Source organism: Malus domestica, chromosome 15 (assembly GCF_042453785.1).
Source record: "Malus domestica chromosome 15, GDT2T_hap1".
NCBI classification, from domain to species: Eukaryota; Viridiplantae; Streptophyta; class Magnoliopsida; order Rosales; family Rosaceae; genus Malus; species Malus domestica.
The window spans coordinates 30,768,492-30,792,755 of record NC_091675.1 but is presented as its reverse complement, the minus strand read 5'-3'; the positions used below and the strand labels follow the sequence as shown (position 1 = coordinate 30,792,755).

General features: G+C 37.4%; 3 protein-coding genes and 1 long non-coding RNA gene across 4 annotated transcripts; 1 reads left to right on the top strand and 3 right to left on the bottom strand.

The window, feature by feature from the left end:
- Positions 1-2,313: 2,313 nt before the first annotated feature.
- Positions 2,314-6,010, top strand: LOC103401535 (uncharacterized). The gene is made up of 6 exons (XM_008340249.4): positions 2,314-2,690; positions 2,771-2,868; positions 3,419-4,236; positions 4,897-5,026; positions 5,287-5,645; positions 5,728-6,010. Exons 1-6 carry the CDS (start codon positions 2,390-2,392, stop codon positions 5,849-5,851), a joined length of 1,830 nt encoding a protein of 609 aa, XP_008338471.3. The 5' UTR covers positions 2,314-2,389; the 3' UTR covers positions 5,852-6,010.
- A 102-nt stretch (positions 6,011-6,112) lies between these two features.
- Positions 6,113-7,770, bottom strand: LOC103401534 (putative UDP-rhamnose:rhamnosyltransferase 1). The gene has a single exon (XM_008340247.4). The coding sequence runs from the start codon at positions 7,656-7,658 to the stop codon at positions 6,234-6,236; it is 1,425 nt and encodes a 474-aa protein (XP_008338469.3). The 5' UTR covers positions 7,659-7,770; the 3' UTR covers positions 6,113-6,233.
- Positions 7,771-11,047: 3,277 nt separating this feature from the next.
- Positions 11,048-12,259, bottom strand: LOC139192058 (uncharacterized). The gene is made up of 4 exons (XR_011575843.1): positions 12,120-12,259; positions 11,924-12,007; positions 11,534-11,679; positions 11,048-11,361 (listed from the first exon to the last, which is right to left on the bottom strand). It is a non-coding gene; the product is annotated as an uncharacterized lncRNA (long non-coding RNA).
- A 9,001-nt stretch (positions 12,260-21,260) lies between these two features.
- LOC103431630 (V-type proton ATPase subunit c4-like) lies at positions 21,261-21,779 on the bottom strand. The gene has a single exon (XM_008369800.4). The coding sequence runs from the start codon at positions 21,723-21,725 to the stop codon at positions 21,261-21,263; it is 465 nt and encodes a 154-aa protein (XP_008368022.2). The 5' UTR covers positions 21,726-21,779.
- Positions 21,780-24,264: the final 2,485 nt, after the last annotated feature.

Sequence of the window (24,264 nt, the reverse complement as noted above, 5' to 3'; positions counted from 1 at the left end):
CCTCACGCGCCCACGATGAATGGGGTGGGGGGTTTTGGCCGAAGAACCTCCGATGCCAAAGTTAGAATTTAGAGAGAAAGAGTATTTAGAGAATTTTTGGATTTTTGCCAAAGTGTTCGAATGAGTTTTTGGTGAAAATAGGAGCCTATTTATAGGGCTAGGCTTGGCCATTTTTTCCAAGGAATGGCCGACCCTTGAAGGAGTTTTTGTGGTTGAGATTTTGGTTTAATTAGCCAATTTATTGGCTAATTAAACCTTAAGGAATAAATTGGTGGTTACATATTTATTTAGAATAAATTTGCTAAAAAGTGGAGAAAAGGGTAAGGAAAGGTAGGAAATAGGATGGATCCCTTTTTAGATGGGGATGGCCGGCCATTGATGTGGTTTTAGGTGGTTTATTTGATATAAAGGGTGACTTGATTGATATTTAATGGATTAATTGGGTAATTAATCCATTAATTAACCAATTAACATAATAATTTGGAGGTTACCTTGCAAAAGGGAATTTGATGAGATATACTTTGAATTGTTTACCTCTTTTGGAGCATCTTTGACTTTGTTGAAAAAAGATTGTCGACTGCTTGCGCGTAAAGATCCTGGTGTACTTCAGGGGTATTTTGTTCCTTTTTGTCCAATAATCCACGTGCCGCCTTGTGATTATTTTTGGCTCCACAGTGACAACATGATCATGCATATTTTATTTCCTCATCATGCATGTCTACACCGGTTACTATATTACTCGTTTAGGGCAGGACCAGTTTCACGTGTATGTTCGAAACGTACCGTAATGCTCACATTGGATCCATTGCAGGTACCTGCCTAAACTAATTGCTTTTGCATCTATGACTCATATTTGGCGTGCTTAGCGCCATCTTCATGATGTAGTACTCAAGTAGATTATTACACATAGCATGTTCATGTAGCTACTTTCTGCAAGGACTCGTAAGTAAGCATAATTTTGATGAGCATGTTATATTGTTATTGAGATATGTGTGGTTTACTCGTATTCTTAGAATAATTATTTTATACTGATACTTGGTTTTCATACTTATACATAGTATGATTTTGGAAACTATACAGATTTTACAGCAATGAGTTTTTATGTTGTGAAAAAACAAAGGTGTTTTAGTAAATCCTTATATTTGCCCACTCACACGTTCTATTTTACGCCCCTCTAGGACTTAGTACGTAGCTGATTTCTGTGATGAGCAAGTGGTCATTAGTAACTTTGATTATTAGTTTAACATAAGTTTTGGATTTTAAATTTTTTTTATTCGTACTTATTACATAACTGAATAGTATGATTCATCATAGTCGACTCGCATATCTCGAACGAGCCCTTAATATTCCCTGGCATATCCACTCCATCATGCGCGACATTCAGATTCTGGCTTGTGAGTTCCTTTCTGTGGAGTGGAAGCATATTTTCAGGGAAACTAACTTTGTGGCGGATGCGTTAGCTCATTTCAGCCTATCTATCTTTGAATAAGGATCATCTCCAGATCCTCTTTGTGAGAATCCCGAAGATTCTCCAATTACGTTCGTTCATCGTATATTGTGCGATCATAAATCATTGTAAATTTTTTATTATTTAAAATTGAATATAAATAGTATCCGATGAAAAATGATTGCACGATACACGATGAATATACGTAATTAGAGAATCTCCGAAATCCTCACAAAGAGAATCTGGAGAGGATCCTCATTCTCTATCTTTAACCCTCACTTTTAGGACCACTGTTTCCTAAAGTTGCTCTTCCTGCTTTTCATCTTGACATGCTGGAACAAGTTGCTCTATAAGTTTTGTTCTTTAATGCATAAGTAAATTGTAGCTATGGTCCTTTAACTTTAACTCAATTAGGGCAATGGTTCCTCAACTAAAAATTCATTACTATTGGTCCCTCAACTTATCAAAACGTGCAGTTGTGGTCTCTCAACTAAAAATACATTACCATTGATCTCTCAACTTTAATTCAACTGGAGAAATGATCCCTTAACTTTAACTCAATTGTAGCAATGGTCCTTCCAACATAACTCGTTTTGACAAAAAAATTTACGTAGTTGACAAAAATGACCATAATTACACACTTTAATGAGTTGAGGGACCCTAATTATATAAATGGTTATTCCAACATAACTTATTTTGACAAAATTTTGACGAAATTGATGAAAATGACTATTGCTATACATTTTGATAAGTTGATTGACCAATGGTAATGGATGTTTAGTTAAGGGACATTGCTCCAATTTGATTAAAGTTGAGTGATCATTGTTACAATTTACTCTTAATGCATTTACCTTATCAAAAAATAAAAATAAAAAATAAAAAATTCTCCGAATCACCACCACCGCATCCAAGTTGTCCCTCCCTCTCCCTCCTTTCCCCCAAATGGCTCTACTCGGGGACGACGGTCGTGGTTATGAGCTAGCCTGCAAACTCGAATCCTGCAACGTCTGGCGCACATGGCTCGGCGATTCCACCTACGCCCACTTCGCCCCCTTCCTCAAATCCCCTTCAACCTGGGAAGCTTTCATGGACTCCAAATCTAAGGCTCCCCTCCATCTCCAACTCCGCGCTCGAGCTCTTCTTTTCGACAAGGCCTGCGTTTCCCTCTTCCTCCGCCCCAATTCCAACTCCTCTTCCTCCTCCTCTTCTTCTTCAATCGCCGTTTCTAAGCTCAATCCCATTTGTGAGTTTCTGAGTTGCTCATTGCTTTCGTTTCGGCTTAATTTCATTGCTTCTGATCGATGCCACTGTTTTTGGTTGCAGATTTGCAACTCCACCCTGACGACGTCTACTTCACTCTGGAGAATTCGTCTCAGGATGGGGTTCAAGTTCAACAACGTGACGCTTTGGTGCCGTCCAAGGTATGATTTTCGAGCTTTCGTCGATTGTGCCATGAATGTGATATGTTTGGTAAATTGGAATTAGTAAATGGATTAGGTATGTTTATGCCTTTTTTGTAGTTTCGTTATAATTCTACATTATGTGAAGTATATGTATGGAATCCTTTAATGAAAATGCGGAATTAACTCTCATTGTTATACTTACAAATTCCACGTTTTTTTCATATGTTTCAAATACTTGGCTACTAAGATTTCAATGGAAATGGGTGTATAAACCAAAAAAGTCGTCAGATTTCATCTCGCAGAATTCCTATGGCTGCATTGCTGGTTATCTCCTCTTTGTTTAGCAAAATGCGCCAATTCAGTTGGCAAAGTTTATTTAGTGCTGGACCCAAAACAATATGAACTCTAGAATCTAACATTCTAGTCCAACCTAGTGATGTCATTTATAAATTGAGCTGCACTGATGCATTTGTGTCAAAAGAGATTTTGGAGGAAAATGAGCAAAAAAAGTTAGAAGTTGAACCGTGGAGAGTTCTTATATAACTATAGTTTATTACTGTGTTTGCAGACTCAATCTAAAGCCACTTTTGGTGCTGGATCAAGATATGGAGAATCTGAAATTGATAACATACCATTGAGATTCAAAAATGACGAGCTGTCTGAGACATGGTATAATCAGTTTCTTGAGAGATATAGAATGAGCAAACCGTCTAGGTTGTCATCAGGGGAGCGAGAATCAGAGAAACGTACTCCAGAGGAGATGTCTGCTTACCTAAAACTTCTTGAGAGGCATAAGAAAAGATGCGTAGCTTTCAAAGAAGATCCGTATATGGGATTTGGAAATCCGATCCAAGATGCATCACACATGAATCCAAATTCCCTTTTAGATGGTAGTAATTCAGTTGATAGTGAAACATCTTTTTTCCCAGAAACAATGTTTACGTTCAACTGTGTTCCCGATAGTGCACTTCCACCTTTGAATAGAGTGGATGACAACCAAAAAATGGAATGTTTTGGAGTTCTTGATACATTGCCTCAGATAATGACTAGGAGTCCCGTTATGCTTGAGAGGCTTGGCATCAGGCCTGAATACCTCAGCATGGAACAAGGAGGAATCATACACCGCAGAAAAAATGCTTTTGGAGGGAACAAAAAATGTCTTAGTCAAGAGCAAGCAACACAGTTATCTCAAAAGGTAGTAGCTAGGATGATGATAAGTATCGGGTTTGAAGGTACTACAGAAGTTCCAATTGATGTTTTCTCCAAGTTACTAAGCTGCCATATCCAGAAATTGGGTGGCAGCTTGAAACTTCTTGCTGATAGTTACAGAAAGCAGTGCTCAGCGCTTGAACTACTAAAGATGTTCCTTCAAACTGTGGGATATGGGTGAGTTTACGGATCTAAGGTTATACTTTTCTCTTTATTGTTGAGTATCTAATTGTAGTTTCTTATAAATTACTGTCGCATTGTTGGTTCATTTGTTAATATTTTAATTATGATCTTTTACTTAAGCGGGTATGAATTTTCATGGGTTAGAAAAAAGAGGAAAATGATTGATCAAAATAGTTTGATGTTATGTTTCTATGGTATTTTATGCACTCGTGATGTTGGGTAGAGACCTACTAGTTGTAATTTTCATGAATATACTTCTACATTGTAGGCTCTGGATTAATGAATAAATGAACTGCTTCCAGGGTGTTTATTACCGTTGTAAGAGTATTCTCTTTGAAAAATTTGCTGCAGACACTCATCTTAACAAATAATCTCATAATGGAAGATGCCCCGTAAACGTTAATGTGATAGTATCTTTTAAGCACAAGGGAATGAGCAATAGAAGGGCATATTATGACCGTTAACATAATTTTAAGAACGGGCTTGTCTGTGACTTTGAGACTGGCATAGCAAAATCTAAGGACGTTAGGTTTGGACTTTCAGTTTAAACTCCACTTCCATTATCAACATTGTTGTGTTTGTGCAAGTTAGTCACATCTAGTAATTCAATTTTCTAGTGTATCCATTACTTACTTTTTTTGTTTCTTCCACAAGTAATTTTGGCTCTCTAGTGGAGCAAGTCAAAGACGGCTCCAGGAATTTTCAGCAAACTCAGCAGCAAATTCACGGAATCCAGTCTCAGTTGCAGCCACAGCACCAGAATCTCATTCGACTACCCCAACAAGTATTGATAATTTCAATTGTTTCCTTAATAAATTTACATTTTGATCCTGATACTTGTATATAATTTATTTATGGATGGTTAATGGGTTATTTGTGGGGGTGCTGTACATACCCCCTCAGTTTCCCATTTAGCTTCTTAAATTTATGGAGTTGTAGGGGCATTTTAGTTTCCAAAAGCTGATCTATTTTCAGGAAAAAAAAAAAGTTGATCTCTACATAGTATGACATCATTAACAATGGTATATTTTATTACATTGTTAGGTGAACCAACAGATGTCTCGACAAATGCATCCGCAGATGCAACAAATTGCCCATTCAAAAAATGTGCCTTTTCAGCAACGGCAGCAGTTAGAAAGAATGCGAAGATGTCAACCATCCACTCCTCGAGCAGGTATGGATACGGATAAGGAAAGACCAATGGTACAGGTCAAGATTGAAGCCCCATCAGAGTTACCCATGGATGGTAATGCCTTCAACAGTTTCAATAGCAGACATCCACAGATGCAGTTTAGGCAGCAGCAAGTTCCTCCAACGTCGAATCTTACAATGTCAAATGTCCATGCTCAGTCGGGAAATCAATTTAGACAGATGGCTTCCCAAATTCCTCAAATCCAAGCGCAGTAAGGAAAATCTGAATACAATTAGTACTTACCCATACGAGTAATGCTTCACTGACGTTATGGAACTCTCTCACGTGTGCAGGAACATGAGTGTTCTGAGGGCTCCACCCGTGAAGGTTGAAGGATTCCAGGAATTGATGGGTGGAGATTCTTCATCAAAGCACGACTCGGACGAAAATAGGCTGACCTCTCCCTCAAGTAAATAACTTGCCTGCATCTTAACAGTCAGTATAAACTCCTCCCTTCTGTGCTTGCTACCTGTTCTGATCTTGTGCCTCTTACATCTGTTGTAAAACCTCATTTTGTATGCTGACCGTTGCTTGATGCATATATAGTTTGATGACACTACTGATTTTTTAGTTTCATCCACACGGCACAATGTGCTTACTTGTATTGGTCCCCCACGTGCCACATCAACACACTAACGAAATTTCTAACGGAACTTAACGGCAGGGAAAACATTGATATGCAAGGCAAAACATGCAGGATGAAATTGATTGATTCAAAACATAAATGACCAAAATTTATGATAAAAACACAATTACTTAAATAAACATCAGAAGATACAAAAGGATAATACAAAAGCATTCAAACCTTATGTACATTCTTTTCAAAATACTCAACGCATTTGTCCATGTATCTATCATGGAGGTCCTTGTCTGCAATTACAGCACTATATTCTTTGGCTCCATCCCTGTAAGCCTTCCCTTCCTCATCCACCATAACCAAATTCAGTGACTCGGCCACCTCTTTCTTCGTAAACGATCCATCTTCGTCGTTTCTTGGTACCTCAATTCCGACCTTCCTGTCCCACAACCTAGCATTCAGCCCTTGGTCATATAGAAAGGGGAACATAATAAGAGGAATTCCACGGTGTATGCCCTCTATGAGCGAACTCCAACCGCAGTGAGTCCAAAATCCCCCAACTGCCTTGTGAGCCAAGATTTGGCGCTGAGGAGCCCAAGTTCTCCAGACCAGCCCGCGACCCTTGTTTCGATCCTCGAACTCGTCCGGCAACTTCACCGAATTACCGGCTGCTGATCCATTCGGCGTCCTAAGAGCCCAAAAGAATGGCAACCCAGATAGCTCCAACCCAAGAGCCAATTCGGTGAACTCTTCTTGAGTTGGATTAATCTCGCTCCCAAGTGCAACGTACACCACAGTAGCTCTCTCTTGCTTGTCCAGCCACTCACAAACTATGGACCAACTGCTATCTTCTTTGTCTTCAGTATCTTGCACCGAGGGTGGCAACAAGCCCACTGGAATCGCGGGCTTGTGGTAAAGCTCTGGAACCAAATCGAGCCAGTCCCCCTCGATTTCTCTACAACTCCGAAAGAGGCATACTTGGGAACCTTCGACCGCTGACTTCATACGAAACCAATCGCTAATGCCGGAAGCGTTATGTTCCAAAGCGTCAAACAATTTCTTGGCTTCGAAAAGCCTAAAAAATAGTTTTGAAGGGAAGGGGACCCATTCGGGTGGGACAGTAAAATGTTCGGGTAGTGTTCTAGGACTATAGCGACTTAGTACATCCGGTAGTGTTGGTCCGAAAGCACATGCGGTGTACGTGTTGAAGCCCCCAAACATAGCTCGCGAAATTCCTAGGTTGGAAGCTATTGGTGGTAACCAGTAAGGAGCAAAATCGTAAATAATCCAATCCGGAGTGTGAGTTTGTAGGAAACTAGTAATACCTTGCTCGAGTCCATCGTGTGCCAATTTGAGGTACGGAATTAAGTCATATGGCACGTCCATGGTGGCCTCGGCATTCTCCGGGAGGTTTTCGACACGGGGAAGCGGGATTTGGACCAAGTCGATCAAAGGGGTCAAGTTTGGTGGGATTTTCGGGAGGCGTTGGATGTTTCTTGGAGTGGATATGAAGGAGACTTTGTGGCCTCTTTGAGCTATGTGCTTGGCGACCTCGAGAGCGGGTATTATGTGACCAAAAGCAAGCCATGGAAACAAGGCTATGTGAAGAAGCTTCTTGTTAGTAATAGGTTCTGTTAAGGAGCTCATTGTAGTAGGGCTTGAGGGTTTGAGCTCATCCGGAGGTTCACATTTGCCTCTTATAAATAAGCTAATTGTACACGCATGCTATTATAATACTCGATCGTCAATACGTTGTTGTTGTCATTTACTTTTCAGAAACTAGTCATTCTCCGGCGGCGTTCGGCAGGAGAGTTGCTAGGTTCTTGGTCTTACTCTTTTTTTTTGTCCGATAGCCCTTGAGACCGTGGAACAAGTCATCATATTGGTTTTTAAATGTGTAAACGACTGTTATACCCATATATATACCACAAAGGGCTTGTGGCTTGTCTACTAATCGGTAATTAGATTGAGAGGAATTAAATTGAGGAGGAATCAGAATCAGATTTCCGTTGAAGTAAACTGTCTGGAATCGAAGTAGAAAAGACATTGATCTATATAAACTGTCTACTGATTCACATGAATCGAAATGAAAACTAATGTGATTACTAAAGTACCCCTATTTTAACTAAAATTTTTTTATATGTCAATTAATCTACGTAGATTTTGTATTCTTTTATTTTTATTTTTATTATTTGAGAGAATTTCTTTTAATTTTTGTATAAAATGTTTATTCTTGCTGTTAGAGAAGACTCTAGACGTATGTAGAAGCCCCTTTACACGTAGATTTGTTCAAATTTGACATAAAAGAATCAAATTTTATTTGCTTCTAACTCTTAATCATCCTACAAGTGGCATTTTACCATAGTGGTGAAAAGGTTTTGAATACTTGCATGATGGCTTGGATTCAAAAATCTAACATCTAATCTAACAAAATCAATCGTTTGACAAAAAAAAAAAGGGAACTTTAACGAAAAGCACCCGGTACTGTTCACTTTAACGAAAAACCACATTTTTACACTAAAAAGTCAATCCTGGTACTATTCACTTTACCCTTTATTTTGTCCTTATCATTAAAACTCAAAGTTTTCAAGCACTTTTCATTAGTTTTCCTAAAAAAAAACTCTTAATCACCCTAAACCCCATTAGATAAAATTTTACTTCATTCTCTCTCTCCCCCTCACTCCCCCATTTTTTATGCAGCCGCTTTACCAAAACACTCAACAAAATTTTAACAACAAACACCCGTCCAACGGATGTTGCCCCAGTACACAATACCCACACTTCGGAACACGTTCGTCGTTGCGGCATCATTCCAAATCACGAAGGTTGGGTGGTTTGTGCTGTGAGGGAAACAAATACGGAGGGGCAGGAATATACATGGGTATTTTGGGTAGAAAATTTTGATTCCTGATGGAGCATTCTACTTGGAATTCAAATACCACCTCTATAGAGGGAACCCAATTTCCTAATATTGGGTGGTCTCCACAGAAATTCTGATTCCCCATTTGCTAGTAAACGTTAGAATGCATTGGAAAGAGTGCAATTTTGTTTCTCTCTATTCCAATATCGATTGGTAAACACGCCATTAGCGATTTCTTAAAAATGTAATTACACTAATAAGTTTTTGAAACAAAAAATGTGATAACCAAATGACTGATAAACTTTGCTATTTTTGTCACTTTATCGTGCTTATCTAAACTTCACTTTGTCCTGCTTCTCTAAAACTCCTCTCAAACTTCTTTAAGGAGGGTGTATTCAATTGAGAATTTGAGAGATTTTAATGGATTTATAAATCCATGAATTTTTATGGAGTTTAATTGATTTGTAGAGATTCCATGTAAAATTTTGATTCAATTCCCTTGAAATCTCTTGGGGAGAGGTGAGATTTGTGGATGCTCAAAATATACTACGAAATCTCTCCAATTCCCTCTAATTCCTCAACTTTATCAAATCCTTTAAAATCAAATTCTAATTGAATACACCTGCAATGTGATTTCTTTAAAATCCTAATTGAATACACCCGGATTTCTAAGGATTTTCATAAACTATCTTAAAATCCTGATTGAATACACATTGAATTTCAGAGAATCATTTAAATTCCTGATTAAATACCCCTAGATTCATTAAAAGAATTAAAATCCCTCAAAATCCCAATTGAATACACCCCCCTAAAACTCTACTCAAATAGCAAAATGAAGAACTTCACTTTGTCTGAAACTTTACTCAAGCTTCTTTGAAACTCTACTCAAATAGCAGAATGGAAGAACATAGTGACAACTATGGATCCTGAACACAGATGAAAAAAAAAAAAAAAAAACTGTTTTTGTACAATTTTTGTTCGATTGGTAAGTTCATATTCATTGTGATAGTGTTGGATACACTATTTTTCGCAAGAACCTTGTTGAATGGTGTAGGATTCATCTTATAGGATAAATCAAAGATATTCCACCACATGGGTATTAAACCTCTTAATTATTTATGTGATAATTAGATGAAAATCAAGAGATATTTAAATTGAAATATGCTCGGGAATTTTTTTGAGCATTTTAGTCATTGTATCATTTTCGTAACCACTATATAAAGAGGTTTTGGAAAGAGAGAAAGGGGAACAAAGAAACACAAGTTTTTTCATAGTTCAAATATTCTAGTTAGGTTTCTAGGATAGACCTTTAAATATTCTAATTAGGTCTCTAAGACAGTCACTTTGGCCCTAGGTCTTGGGAGGTGAAAACCAAGGGGCAACTCAACATACCAACGACCTTCAAAGTTCCAGACGTTCATGGAGGAATCTAATGAATGGAGAACTACGAATGGCTTGATGCAACCATGAAATAAAAGAAAAGTTTCAGCGTGGTTGAATCTTTAACTGTGTTTTGGTCATGTCTCGAAGGCGAGACATGAAGATTGAATGGGTATGTGGTGACGTCACGTGCCGATCCTAAACGTATCTTCAAAATCGGAACATGACAGTTTAACTAAAAAATAATTTGGATGTATAAAGTAAGTTGAGTGCAGAATAAATTTATATGAGTTGAAATAAATTTTTCTAAACCATGTGTTCGTGATTCCATAAACTTTATGATGGTCAATATTTGTGCGTGCCTCTTTTTTAGACTTTTTGAAGGAGTTTGTATACAGAGAGCTGCTTGAGACTTTCAATTTACTTGATCAACACCCATAAACCAACCCACCAATAGATGATACTAGCTAGTAATGCCAGCGCGTTGCTGCAGGATTACAAATTGGATGAATAATTATGTATCATTCTGTTCAAACAGTTGTCCTAATTATGAGTTTTATTAAACATGAAATAAGATAGTTTTCTTGTACAAAGTAGATGAAAGTCAAGGATTGACTTGAGTTTGGAGTTCACACAAACTGCATGAATAAAATTCTAATTTTCAACCACCCCTAATTAATTTATAATCAAGCTAAGCAAATACATAGTAAGAATAGCTTCATCCTAGTAATAACAACCTTGTAATAGTATTGCATTTATCAATTACTATGCACAAGAATTTAAAAAAATGGATAACTAAGCTGTAATTTAAGATCTTTGAAATTGCAATTTTGCAAGTCATTGAACCCAAATTAGAAATTATGCAGTCAATCTCACTACCCTCCTTAATACATATCAAAAGTTAAAAAAACAATATAGTTTCTTTGGGATTTGTAAGTGGAAGTACCTCATTGAAAACCTTTTGGAAGCACTGCAACACCTTTTGGAACGCTTGTGTGATTCTAGTCCGCAGCGCATAATGTTTAAGCAGCTTAAGCATTTTCCAGCACCACAAAGCATCATATTTGCTATGATTAGTCCACAATGCTTCTTCCAGCTTTGAAATAGCAGCTGGGCCAAGAAACATAAATTGGCATTCATAAATTCAAACTCTTAAATAACTAAATGGAAGAAGTGCCAAATTTAAATTTTCAACTACCAGATGAAACATGGAGAATTCATGTCTAAAAGAATTCATCCAAAAAAAATTAAAAAAAATAATTTAGGAAAATTCAAATAGGACCTTGAGTTAGCTTTCTTAATTCCAATACATTCCAAAACTGAGACAAATTGCTTTCCGCTTCCTCTCATAATACACACATGCAGTTTCTATTGTTTGATCAACTGAAGTATAGTCGGCATTTTTAGAGTTGCTTAGATTGCATGTACCTACATGATTGAAAAAACAAATGAATCACAATCAACATTCATTAACAGAATTTTTAAATCATATATCCAATCTCACAGATGGATCACAATGAAAGATTTGATGTTTGGCAGTGAAACTTAAAAACCAAAAAATGCACTTAATGTCCTAGACAAAAGAAAGGGAGGCATTAACAAAAGTAACAGAAAATTAACAATGCAAAATATTTGATACATTGAAAACTAAATGGCTGAACGGATTATATACCTTCAATAAACACTGATCGTTCTTGAAAGTGAAGAAGAACAAAACCAGACAGAGATATGAAGCATCTGATTACAGAGAGAAAATCTGTAGGATAACAAAAAGAGAATTTAAACGTAAAATGTATGTGTAAATGAAACATCTAAAAAAGAAAAACAATAAAAACAAAACAAGAAAGATCAAGAAAAAGAGGACTTACCATAGTTTGGACGAACATTACTTCAAAACGACTACAGGTGGGAAACTATACTTAACATCATGCTGAGAAGATGTAGAAATGGCATGACAAAACATCGACAGCATAAAAAATAGAGAGCTCACAAAAGGGTTATAAAGAAAATGTTTAATTTGTACAATGCAGATACAAAAGGTTAAAAGTTGTTTATTTACATGCAAACAAAAAATATTACAGACATGTGTTCAATTTTAGCACTTGGAACCACCTTTCAAACGCAACCAGCATTCGGATACAAAAAATTGGCAAGTGCTGGTCTATGTATAGGCAAAAAATATTACGAAGTTCAGATTAGAGAGATATTTACATCACAATCAAATAAGATAAATATTGTTTGATACAGGTTAACAAAAGACCATTAGAATTTTTGGGCATTGCGGCCAACTTCTGCTATTGCACTGTCCAATTTTGAAAAACCAACCTAGAGAAACGAAAGAAATTATAAGGGTAAGATCGTTATTAAATATACGTTGGAATAAATCTTGTCTAAAAAAAGAAAAGAAAGGCAACGTTAAAATATAATGACCTAGCTTCTTTTTGGATGAGTGGAGTTCATCTTTTCACCAATCGGGGATGACTTCTTCTTAAGCAATTTGATTGGCACTTCATCTAATTCTCTTGGATCTATGTCTGAAATTTCCTCGGCTCCACTATTTTAAATGGATTCCCAATGTTAAATAGTATGAATATATGGAAATTTGAAATTTATAGTTGCAAAAGCTGTTACGGCACAAACCTATGTTCGTCGGCAGTAAAAAGAGCTCTCCTAATTGATTCCCTTTCCGTTTATATGATTGCTCAGTGATTTCAGCTGTTGAAGTAGAAGATGAAACAGTGGTGGAGGACATTGTGATTTCTTTTGACAAAGGATGCAGAGTTACCGGCTGCATAGTCGTATCCTCAGTCACATTGTAAATGAGCACATCGTTCGTATTAAAAGTATACCTCCTGTTGCCAAATCGTAAGTGAAAAATCTTCCTTTGTCCGATAAGCCTAAGAAACTCGTTTGGTAATAGTTGTTGGTCCACCAGTCTCTGATTCATTACCAAGTCTTTGCATGGCATGCCAAAAAGTTTCTCGCTTCATTTACCAATTATCAAAGCACTCATTTCATTTGTTTCATCTTCGAGAATGAGATTAACTTTGTACCTACATTTAGAAACTCAACCTTATGAGATTTTTTGAGAATCACAAATTGCCGCAAACTAAATATCTAAATAAGGAGAACTAAAACAGATCACACATAGGCAGTAACTTTATTGAATTATACAATGATCTTATGCAACCAAATATAACAAAAAAGAAAAAGGAAAATGAAAGAAAGGGGAAAAAGAAAGTTTTGCCACAGCAGGAAAAAAAAATTTATACGATTTAGGTTTATATGATGTTAATGAGACAAAAACACAAAGCAAAGAGAAAACAATGGTAGCAAAAATAATTTTTCAAAGAACATCATGTTTAGGAACCATTCTGGACATCCATTGCAAAAACACTTCACAATCCAAAATTTTAAATTTTTTAAAGTGTGACTGCATAAAGAATGAAACTAAATTTGTATATTCTGTACTGAATGTCATTAGCCTTCTCTGTATCTATTTGTTCCGATTGGCAAACAACAACAAACCACAGGACACCAGAAAGAGCCAATTTTTTTAATTAGGTTTGCTTTAAACATTCGATTTAACATTACTAAGGCGTTGGAATCTGGTTGGGATGTTTTTGGAAAATGAGCTGGCCACTAGTTAGATCCTTGTGCATTTATTTTACACAGTGCAAGCAAGCGCTATACCACCAATCGAAGCGCATGTCAAAACGCTTAACAGATGCTTTGCACATAAATGTGTCGTCCTGTAACACATTTTGTCACTTATTTGTAGAATGACAACACAATTAGTCTTGTTGAAAATTTTAAAATTGAATCGTCAAGTTTTAATACCTTGTGCAAGTCCGGATCTAAAAACGCTAATTCATCAATCGTAACCATTTAGCAGTCTGCAAAATTTCATCTTCGTTTTGCTTGTTTCGAAGATTCTGTATAATCAGAAAACCTGCAAGCATCAAAACATTTTATGAGTTTAACAATTACATAAAAAAAACACAAACCATACTCCACCAAAAAGAATTAACAGTCTTATTTTGTTTTGACAATGAGAAACACACTCACACTGACTTATATGCATTGACTTCGGGGATGTCTGGATCAATAAAAAAAAGGGACGAACCAGTGTTGTTTAAAGCGATCTTATCTACACGTTGGAATCACAGCACATAAAATATAAAGAAAATATTAATAAAGGTGGCTCATCACATTTTTTTGACAAAAACTACACAATAGAGATAATCTACAATACGTAGATACCCAACTGGTTAAAAAGTTTTCATAAAATCGTGGGACAATCAGTTGTATGATGTCGTGCATTTCAAACCAACTAAGTCATTCATAAAACAATATTTATCATTTTCTAACTGTTAATGAAAATTTGATGATCAAATCTACTTAACAGACATGGTTGAATAAAAAAGAAAAAGAAGTAAGAAAGAGATCAGTAGCAATCAGTAATGACTGATATATTAAGATGCTTCTAAACTAATTGATGACAAAGAAGAAAAACATATAATGACAAATCGGAGCAAAGACAGATAATAAAATTGCAAAACAATATAACATCTAGAGAATTTAAACGAAACAACATTTGTAGACACCAAAATAAATAAGCCAAAAATAAGTTTTTAAGAAAACAAAGTAAAGCTTCACTTTCAGACTTGTGAAAACAACAACGGGCAAAGAAAACGCATCCATTGACAAAGAAGAAAAGGCTTCTCCAATGTCCCCCCACAACGTAACCATCACTTCCTCTTTCCTGTTGACAAAGGGAACAACGAATAAACTTATCACTTTTTTTTAATGCAACAAATTAACAAATAATGAAAACAAATGTGACGAACATCCATATGAAACAAAATATAACCTTATATTCTCGATACGGACATCACACTTGTATGCAATCCTCTGATTAATTTGTTTGGATTCAAGAGGCTGTACAGTGCTTATATGTCCAATGACATCTTATTATTTAAAACATAAAGAAAGTTAAAGAGCAATTTGGAAAACAAATGCAAACACACTTGAACCCATGCATATCCACATATAGATTAACAGTACTTGTGAGGATGTCAACATTGTTCAAGCGAGGGTACAGTGTGTTATAATATTGTAGAAAAAATCGATGGCAAGGGATAGGCGGTAAGACGCTTGCTAATTTTCGAAACACTGTTTTCGAGCTGAACAAAATCAGGGTTTCATGCAGTACTACCTTGTATTGTGCCCTAATTTTAACGGTCCAAAAATCCATGATTTCATAACATCCACTGGCTTCAATTTTGGAGGCCTTAACATCGTGATCACCATTTGATGTACAACCCTCCACCGCATGTTGCTTCACATTGCATTAATCAAATTGTTACCATAAAATAAACATAACAAATCAAAACAGTTAAATAATCTGAGGCAAGATGTAAAAAAAAAAAAAAAAAAAAAAATCTATGGGGGCACAAAAATTTGAGTTAGAAAACACCACGAGTCAAACATAACCAAAGAAGCCGAAAAATTGAGAAAAAAAAATGAAGACATGAAACAGATGGTCAACACACACATTTCGCTAACCATAAGACAACTAATTTTAACCATGTGACATGTAAAAAACCATCCCGACATGAACATTATTTACTCAATTAATTGCCATTGCCTCTACTTTTGATTAAACTAATCAAACAATGATTCCTCACCGCTTTATCGACGAACACACAGTGCAGGGCAATGTACCTCTGAACAGTTCCTGGGATCATGGATTTCCAAATTCTACATATCCGAACTTTGATTTTATCTGCCTTCATGTATAGTCGTAACTGATTAACAGGAGTTGGGTGAATGTTTTCCATTTATCCTATGAAGAGGAAATTGCAGCGACACATTAGAAATTCCCACAAACCCACAGAAAGAAAAAGCAATAAAAATTATAAATGATGTGCAATCCACTCATCCATGTTGTGAAACAAAGTGACAAAGAGTTGATCACATAACCAAAACGGCTATCATGAGGTCAAAAAAAGGGGAAATTTTTCAAACAAAAGATGTTAAAAAAAGGAAAAAAAAATCAAATGGTAGAGATCCTCGACATCTGTATCAAAATGTTATATTTATTAACCAAATTATTAATACAATTCTTGCATCTTAATATGTATCTAAATATCTCCACCTTCATTTAGCGAAAGTGATGTTGGCGGTGGTGTTGTAGAGGGGACGAAGAACAAAGAAAAATCAAAACAGAAAAATAGACAACTAATTCATGAACCAATACCAACTCCCTCATGCGAAAAAACCCAAAGTCTCAAAAACTACAGACCCATAACAGTTTCATCAAGTGACTAACCTCAAATGCTCACTTGCAACAACACTTCTTACACCCTCTATCTCTTTCCCCAACCTCTGCTTCCCATGATGCACCTAGACCTCTCTCCCCACAGGCGTTGATTCCTCTCACAGTTTAAAACTCTAATATCCGTTCGAACCCATTACCTAAACAAGGAACATCACAAAAATAAAACGATGAATTGCAAAAAAAAAAAAAAAAAAAAAAAAACCAACGAAGTCCACATCTCTTTAAACACAACAGAAAAAACCCTTTCACAGTTTAAAAACCTAAAATCCATTTGAACCCATCACCCAAACAAAGAACATCACAAAAATTAAACAATGTACTGAAAAAAGCCAACGAAGTCCAGATCTCTTTAAATGCAACAGAAGAAAACCCGTTCTGCAAACCAACATAAAAATCTGCAAAGGAAAACAAAAATCTTAAAAAAAAAATCATGCACCACAGAGTTATCAGACAAAGGAAGCGCATGCGACGTTCTGAAAACCACAGCCAAAGAGAAGCACACAGTGGGAACCAAAAGAAAAGAGAAGCTGAGAGTGATAGAAAAATACCAATGCAAGTGAGAAATGGAAACAAAAAGCAAGCAAAATAAACCCCAAAAGAGAATAGGAGGATGACCGACACGTGTTGTTGATGCACAAAACCGGAGGGGTCTTGGAACAATGTAAATCCGACCGTGAATCTGCAAGAAAGTAAAGAACACAAGATGTATCGTGGTTCACCCCAATGTTTAGGCTACATCCACACTGATGTTGATTGTATTTCTCTGTATGAATGTATGGATTACAAGTGTGAGGGGGAGTCCCCCAGAGAAAGAGAGAGTTTGTGAGAGGGTTGTTCTGCATATGAGAGCCTCTGTTTGGGGATGTGAGGCTTGAGGATTGTGAGGGTGAGAAGTCCCTTTTATAGACTAAAGGCTCCTCCCCATTTACATAGATCATGGGCTCAATATTTGGAAGCCCAAGTAACGAGACCCAATATAACATGGTACTAACAGTCTTCAGTCAAGAGAGTCTTTTGGCTGAAGACTTGAAATTCAGTCCATGTGTGGACCGAAGTAACTAGATGTCGTCTAGAACTGATACTCGATATAAGGCGGTGTTCAATGTGAAATGATGCTCAACTAGAAGTAGCACATGTTGCGAGGCTGCTCGGCTTATGGCTTATATTGCCTTGGTTGACTTGGCTTATGGCATTGAAGGTGAGGGAGTCCCTTTTACAGAATAAGGGCTCGCTCCTCAATACATAAGTAATGGGTTGGGAGTGATGCTCGCGGCGAGACGGTTTTCTCAGCTAGCGGCGATGCTCTCTAATGATGGTGAGGAAGTCCATTTTATATAATAAGGGCTCACTCCTCAATACATAAATAATGAGTGCTCTCTAATGAAAGTGAGGGAGTTCCTTTTATAACATAAGGGTTCGTTCCTCAGTATATAAATAATGGGCTAAGTCCCCCAAGTATTTTTCATGAGGCCCAGTTCCGGAAGCCCAATATATGGTACATAGTGTAGTCCCCCAAGTCCTCAGTCAATAGAGTCTGTTGGCTAGAGACTTCAAATTCAATACATGTACGGGCCGAAGTGGCAGTTGTTCGGAGGCGGTCTTTGTATACCATGCACTAAAGCTTTGTAGGTGAAGCTTTGAAAGTGAATCTTTGTAAATGAAGCTTTCGAAGCTGATTGGCATGAGTGATGCTCATGAATGTTTATGTTGATTAACATGAGTGATGCTCATGGATGTTGACATGAATGTTGACATGAGTGATGCTCATGAATGTTTATGTATGATTAACATGAGTGATTGATAGGAGCATATTTATGCGACTGAGTTAGCTTGTTCTCATGTATTTATGTTGTTATTTCTTAGTTAATTATGTATTTTAAGCTATTTTCCTGTGTTTATAGGTCCATAGGCCTTATGAAGCAATAAGATGCATTTTGGAGCATTTTGGAGCAGTTTTGGGCTTGGAATGAATAGCACATACATGGAGCAAGGTGGATGGACGAAATTGAAGACTAAAGAGGCTAGGAATGTGTTAAAGAGAAAGAAGAATTAATGTAAAAAGGACAAAGAGCTCAGCCACGAAGGGGTGTCGCTCCACCATTCACCTTTCCATCATTGCCGTGCACCACCATTGCACTCCCTTTGGATTCCTATGCCGTGCATCATCATCCATGTTCCCTCCATTGACTCATTTGTTGCATCATTCCACCTCCCTTTCCTTTCTCTACCATGTGCACAATCATTCATGTTCCCTAGCTGTAACACCACTCCATTTTACCCCCATGCTTTGCATCATCACTTCACTTTCACCTTTGAATCATTTCAAACACCACTCATTGCACTCAATTGCTACACCATTCCTTGTTCCTTCCATCATTTCAGATTTCATAAATCATTACATTGAATCATTGCACTCAATTGCTACACCATTCCTTGTTCCCTCTATCATTTCAGATTCATGCATCATTACATTGAATCATTGCACTCATTTGTTACACCATTCCTTGTTCCCTCCATCATTTCAGATTTCATGCATCATTACATTGAATCATTGCACTCAATTGCTACACCACTCCATGTTCCCTCCATTGCCATGCACTTTCTCTATAAAAGGAAGTGTGTGTAACTTAAATTGAGTTCATACTTGGTTAGATCATTCACTCCCATTTCAACACAACCTTCATCCAAACACATCCATTTATCTTCACATCCATTCCTCCATACAAACAAACATTTAAACACTCACCAACACCTTGTGCCGTAGCAAAGGAAGGGAAGGAAAGTGCTTGGACGTGCTTGCTGTCCAACTTGGATCGTTGGAGCGTTTAGGTGTTTTCTTTCTTTTGTTTCTAATGTTTAAATTCATTTCCTTTTCTTTTGATGTAAATATGAGTGGCTAAACCCCTCTTGGCTAGGGGTGATTTCAAAGCCATGATTATGTGTGCAATATAATTTGATAAATTCCAGTTATGAACTCTTGAATCGTGAATGCAATTGACTTAACTATTTGATTGATAACTTATTTGTATTTGTTAATTAAGGGTCGACACTTAATTGGCATGCATAAATCCGTTGCTAGAATATAAGGAAGTTTCACATAATCGTTACAAACTTATATTCACATGTAGTGGAGGTCGCTTATAAACGATCGCGTTAAGTTTAATTCCTAGCATGAGTGACATGATGTCATAGTTGCAAGTGTTTTGTCAATGCTTAAGATTTTCATTAAACGTAATGATCTTTGATTGTATCTCTATTATGATGTCATGTAGGGAACTTTTAAATAATGTTTTGGGTTGTCGAATGATGTCATCCAATCCAATAAAACAAGGAAAATCTGAGGGTTAACTAGTGACGTCACAGTTAATTTGGGGCATTGTCATTCATAATTCAATGAAGTAGTAACTGGAAATCGAGTTGTTTGCATACATATCATGTGTGGAGAAAAAGCCTCTAGCTATCCCATCCATCATCTTATTTCTCAAATTTGTTTTACAATCTGTCTAGTTTTTCATACTTGTTTGTTTGTTTCAACTTCGTCCAAAACTCAATCCTCCTTTACTTTAGTGTGTCTAATTAGTTAGAATCTGTTTTAATTTGTGTTTTTAAATGTTTTGATTCAAGTAAAAGTCAACTTTCGTCCAAAGTCATTCCTAGTGTCTAGTTTAAGTTTATTTAGTTGTTTTAAGCTGTTTTGAGTATTTTAAGTTTGCTTTGAGTCTTGTGAGTCTTGTTAAGTATTTTTAAGTTTATTTTTATGTTTTTTAGTCAGTTTATAGGTTATTAGCAAGCACTCCTAATCCCCGATCCAGAACGATCCCTACTTATACTTATACTACAGTTGTCAAAAGAGGGTTAAATTTGTGTGTTAAGTTAATTTTCGCATCAATGATGCTCATGAATGTTTATGTATGATTGACTGAGTGATGCTCATGTATAATTTTGGAGTACTAGACGTACTTTTGATCACCTAGTTGGTGATAATAGCAGCAGGTTGCTGAATAATTTTGGAGTACTGGATGTACTTTTGATCACTTGGTTGGTGATAATAGCGGCATGCTGCCGAATAATTTTGGATTACTGGATGTACTTTTAATCACCTAGTGGATGATAATAGTGGCAGGCTACCGAATAATTTTGGAGTACTGGACGTACTTTTGATCACCTAGTGGGTGATAATAACGGCAGGCTGCCGAATAATTTTGGAGTACTGGACATACTTTTTTTCTTTATTTATGATTACCCTCCGGTGGGGTTATACAGATGTCTTCGAAATATAAGAAAAGTAAATCATATCATTCAAAAAAGTTGTTGCAGAAGGTGGGGATGGCAGATGGTTGGATAATGGGATAACATGTGCAGTTGGCAGTTGTTTTTGCAGTGTCCCTCATGTGCTCTTGCAGAGGAAAGCCTCCCTTTATTCCCTACTTTTTCATGTAGGTGTTTTTTCAGTAGATGGTGGATGACGGTTGTCTCGTCACTTTGATGCTTTTCATTTTTTTTTTAATACTATGGCCCATAAACTTCATCAGCTTTTTCTTTTTCTTTTCTTTAGTAACATCATGATCTGTTTCTTTTTCTTTTCTTTGATGGGCATCTTTTGCGCTGTCATCGTGCCAAGTGGACTCCCTTAATCAACAAAGAGCTTGGGCTGCTGTGCATTAGCTCAGACACCAGCGCCACCGACAATCCCAGTCGCCATTCCAGCGAAGAGTCCGGCCAGACCGCAAGCAAGGCCGGATGACAAGTGAGTATACCCATCAAACAGATAATAAGATTTGGCATTCGAGTTAATCCCGGTGCTAATAATAACAACTATAATAAGCCCATAGATCCCGAGCACTCCCACCATAACCACCGGAATGATCGATTTCATCACGAGCTCCGACCGCATCACTCCCATGGAGACCACGCCCATACCACTCTTGGCCATCCCATAGGCGACGCCCATACAGGAGAAGACGAGAGTTATGGCGGCATTGAGGAAGCCGAAGAAAGTAGCGGTTTCATTGCCGCTGAAGGTAGAAGAAGCCATGTATCGCTGTTTGTGTGAGTGGGTGTGTATGGTTGCGGGGATTGGGTGGCGTGAGCGAATCTGGGGATTTGGATGAAGACGAAGAAGCTCGAACATCTACCCCAAATCAGCAGCATTTCCATGAGAGTAAAGCATCTAGAATTACTTACCTCTGAGGGCGCCTATCATCCAAATCAAATCTGTAGTTTGGCAATGGGACCTTACTAAAAACAGCAACTTTCAAATATAGATGGCTATAAAGCCCCATTCTGCTTGCCAAAGCAGCTATTTTCTCAAAGTCGCATCTATCTTTTTTCTCCCTCGTAACCAATGCTTGCTTCTTCTTGTCATGTAACAGCATGGTAAATTTCCGTTCCCACTCATTATGAGATGAGTAAGGACTATGTGTCGGATGCGACGGTAACTCAACTTCGTGATCGGAGCCTTCCTCGGAAACGCCGTCGTCGTAAGCAAAAGAGTGATGAAGTTTGGGCTTCTGAAAATGCTGCTGCTGCTGAGTCTGGTAGTACAAGAAATCGTCTTTGTTGTGGCATCTTCGCATGTGACTCTGACTGGTGGCACCTCGGAATCTTCGCGAACCACTCCGCCTCAACTTGGATCTCGCCCGTGCTCTGCAGCTTTCCCTCTGAAATCTTTGGCGGGTTGTTAGGAAAATTAAACTTGGCTGCGATTGATTCCAGCGAGTCATTTCAGGTGCTGTTTGAGCAGCCTTTTGGAGTCATACTCTCTAATTTTTTAACGAGCCATCGGGTCAAGTTTTGTTGGATCTCGCTGGCATCGTCGGAGATGGAGAAGTTGGGTCAGGTCGGAGTCTTTTGCCTTTTATGTTGGAAATGTGCCCTAAAACCAATCATATGATGATACTTTACGGACATTTCACATGTTAAACTAATCTAGTTTAATATCAAGGGCAAAGATTATTGTTTAAGCCGTTTCATATAAATGTTATATGCTTAAACGATAAGTCCAAGGAATATCTGATTGGGAGAATGCGATCTAAAGAAGTTAGATTCATGAGACCATTCTTTCGTAGACACATCCTAAACGTTCCTAATCATAGGATTGCCAATTGGGCATTGACAGTCCGTTAAGATCAGTACGTGCTGTGTATTCTCTCAGGGAGAGTGACTAGTCTCGAGTCATTGGTGTGTGTGACATCAAGACAAGTACGTAGGTGCTCAATAGAGAATGAGTTCACTGAACACGATCAATGAAGAGTTCTCATATTCATGTCACATGAGAACTCATGGTTGGGATAATGCAAAGTAGTCATTTGACCTGAGGCATCATAGTTGTCTTGTGGTTAAGTCCTTGATCTTTGATTATGTCAAAGTCACCCCATCCGCGGGTGTCCACGGCATCGTTGGGGTTAAGCCACTTAGCTATAGAGGCAAGTGAATGCGTAACAAGGGATCTCTAACCTTCAAACCGTTTGGGGGAGAATACTCTATGATATGATTTAGAATCTCTGGCCAGAGTATGAATGAGATTTAGGAAAGTCGTTCCAAATCACATTCAAGGTAATCATATAAGCACACGAATCACATTGGATAGTAGACATGAATAAACTATCAATCCAAACAATGTGGTCAAGAGTATTGTATTGGAGAAAGACCGTATTGCATTTGTAATCCTAAACTGAATAGGTTCTCTACCTCTTCTGATTAGCTTGGGTAACCATGATATGCTGCTAGGTGTCACTCTTGGTTTGTGGAAGCCCTAAACGTGTATAAACACTAAAGGGAGAATTGAAAGTAAGTTTCAATTCACAATCGATTTGAAAGAGTTTTAATCGCCCACTGCCTCGCTAAAAGGAACCTAATGGATCGTACACCGTGTAAGGTGGAGATTGAAGAAACAATGGAGATGAGTAAGAATAATTAAATGGTTTAATTATTAATGGCAATGATTAATTAATATGTTAATTAATCAAACGAATAAGTTTGTTAAAGACCTCGGGATAGTTTTGGACCTTAAGGCCCAATGGGCTTTGAACGTCAAGCTCATTGAGTTAAGTTGTATGACAATTTAATGAATAAAGATTCACAAAGGCCCAAAAGCCCAAATCCCTTATGTGGCCGGGCATGTGTGTTGAATTAGGGTTTTTGGTTCTTTAGGTCATTTAAAGAAGTGACTATATAAAGAACTTTATAGCCTAAAATTCATTAAGGGTTTCTTTTAGAAAATTGGAGAGAACATGTCTCTCATTTTCTCTCTAGGAGGCCGGCCCCCTTGGAGGGTGTATCTAGCAATCCTACTCCTCCAAAGTCACTAATTTCTTCTCCAATCTAACCTTGGTGTAGACACTTAGAGGTTCTCAATTTTGGGAACTTGGAGAACCATATTCTTCCATCCAAATCCATGGATCTAAGAAGCAAGGAATGAAGGCCCTCTCTTTGGGTGATTAGCCTTTGCTTATGCAAAGAGGAATCTACAAAGGTATAAATTTCTCAACTCACTTTGATTTGAGTTGAGTCTTGGTTCACCAATCTACTAGGCTTTGAATTTCATGGGTAATGTTTTGTTTTTGAATGCATGCAAGCATGATTCCGCCTTTTAATTGTTAAATGCATGCTATAGATGTTATTCAAATGAACATGTTTTCACAAAATCATCCTTCATTTTAAGTAGTGGC

Excerpts from the sequence above, each read along its gene's own strand:
- LOC103401534 (XM_008340247.4), bottom strand. The coding sequence starts at position 7,658 with ATGAGCTCCTTAACAGAACCTATTACTAACAAGAAGCTTCTTCACATA.
- LOC103401535 (XM_008340249.4), top strand. The coding sequence starts at position 2,390 with ATGGCTCTACTCGGGGACGACGGTCGTGGTTATGAGCTAGCCTGCAAA. Across the intron at positions 4,237-4,896 it reads CTTCAAACTGTGGGATATGG|TAATTTTGGCTCTCTAGTGG; the intron begins GTGAGTTTACGG and ends TTCTTCCACAAG. Across the intron at positions 5,646-5,727 it reads ATTCCTCAAATCCAAGCGCA|GAACATGAGTGTTCTGAGGG; the intron begins GTAAGGAAAATC and ends TCACGTGTGCAG.
- LOC103431630 (XM_008369800.4), bottom strand. The coding sequence starts at position 21,725 with ATGTTCGAGCTTCTTCGTCTTCATCCAAATCCCCAGATTCGCTCACGC.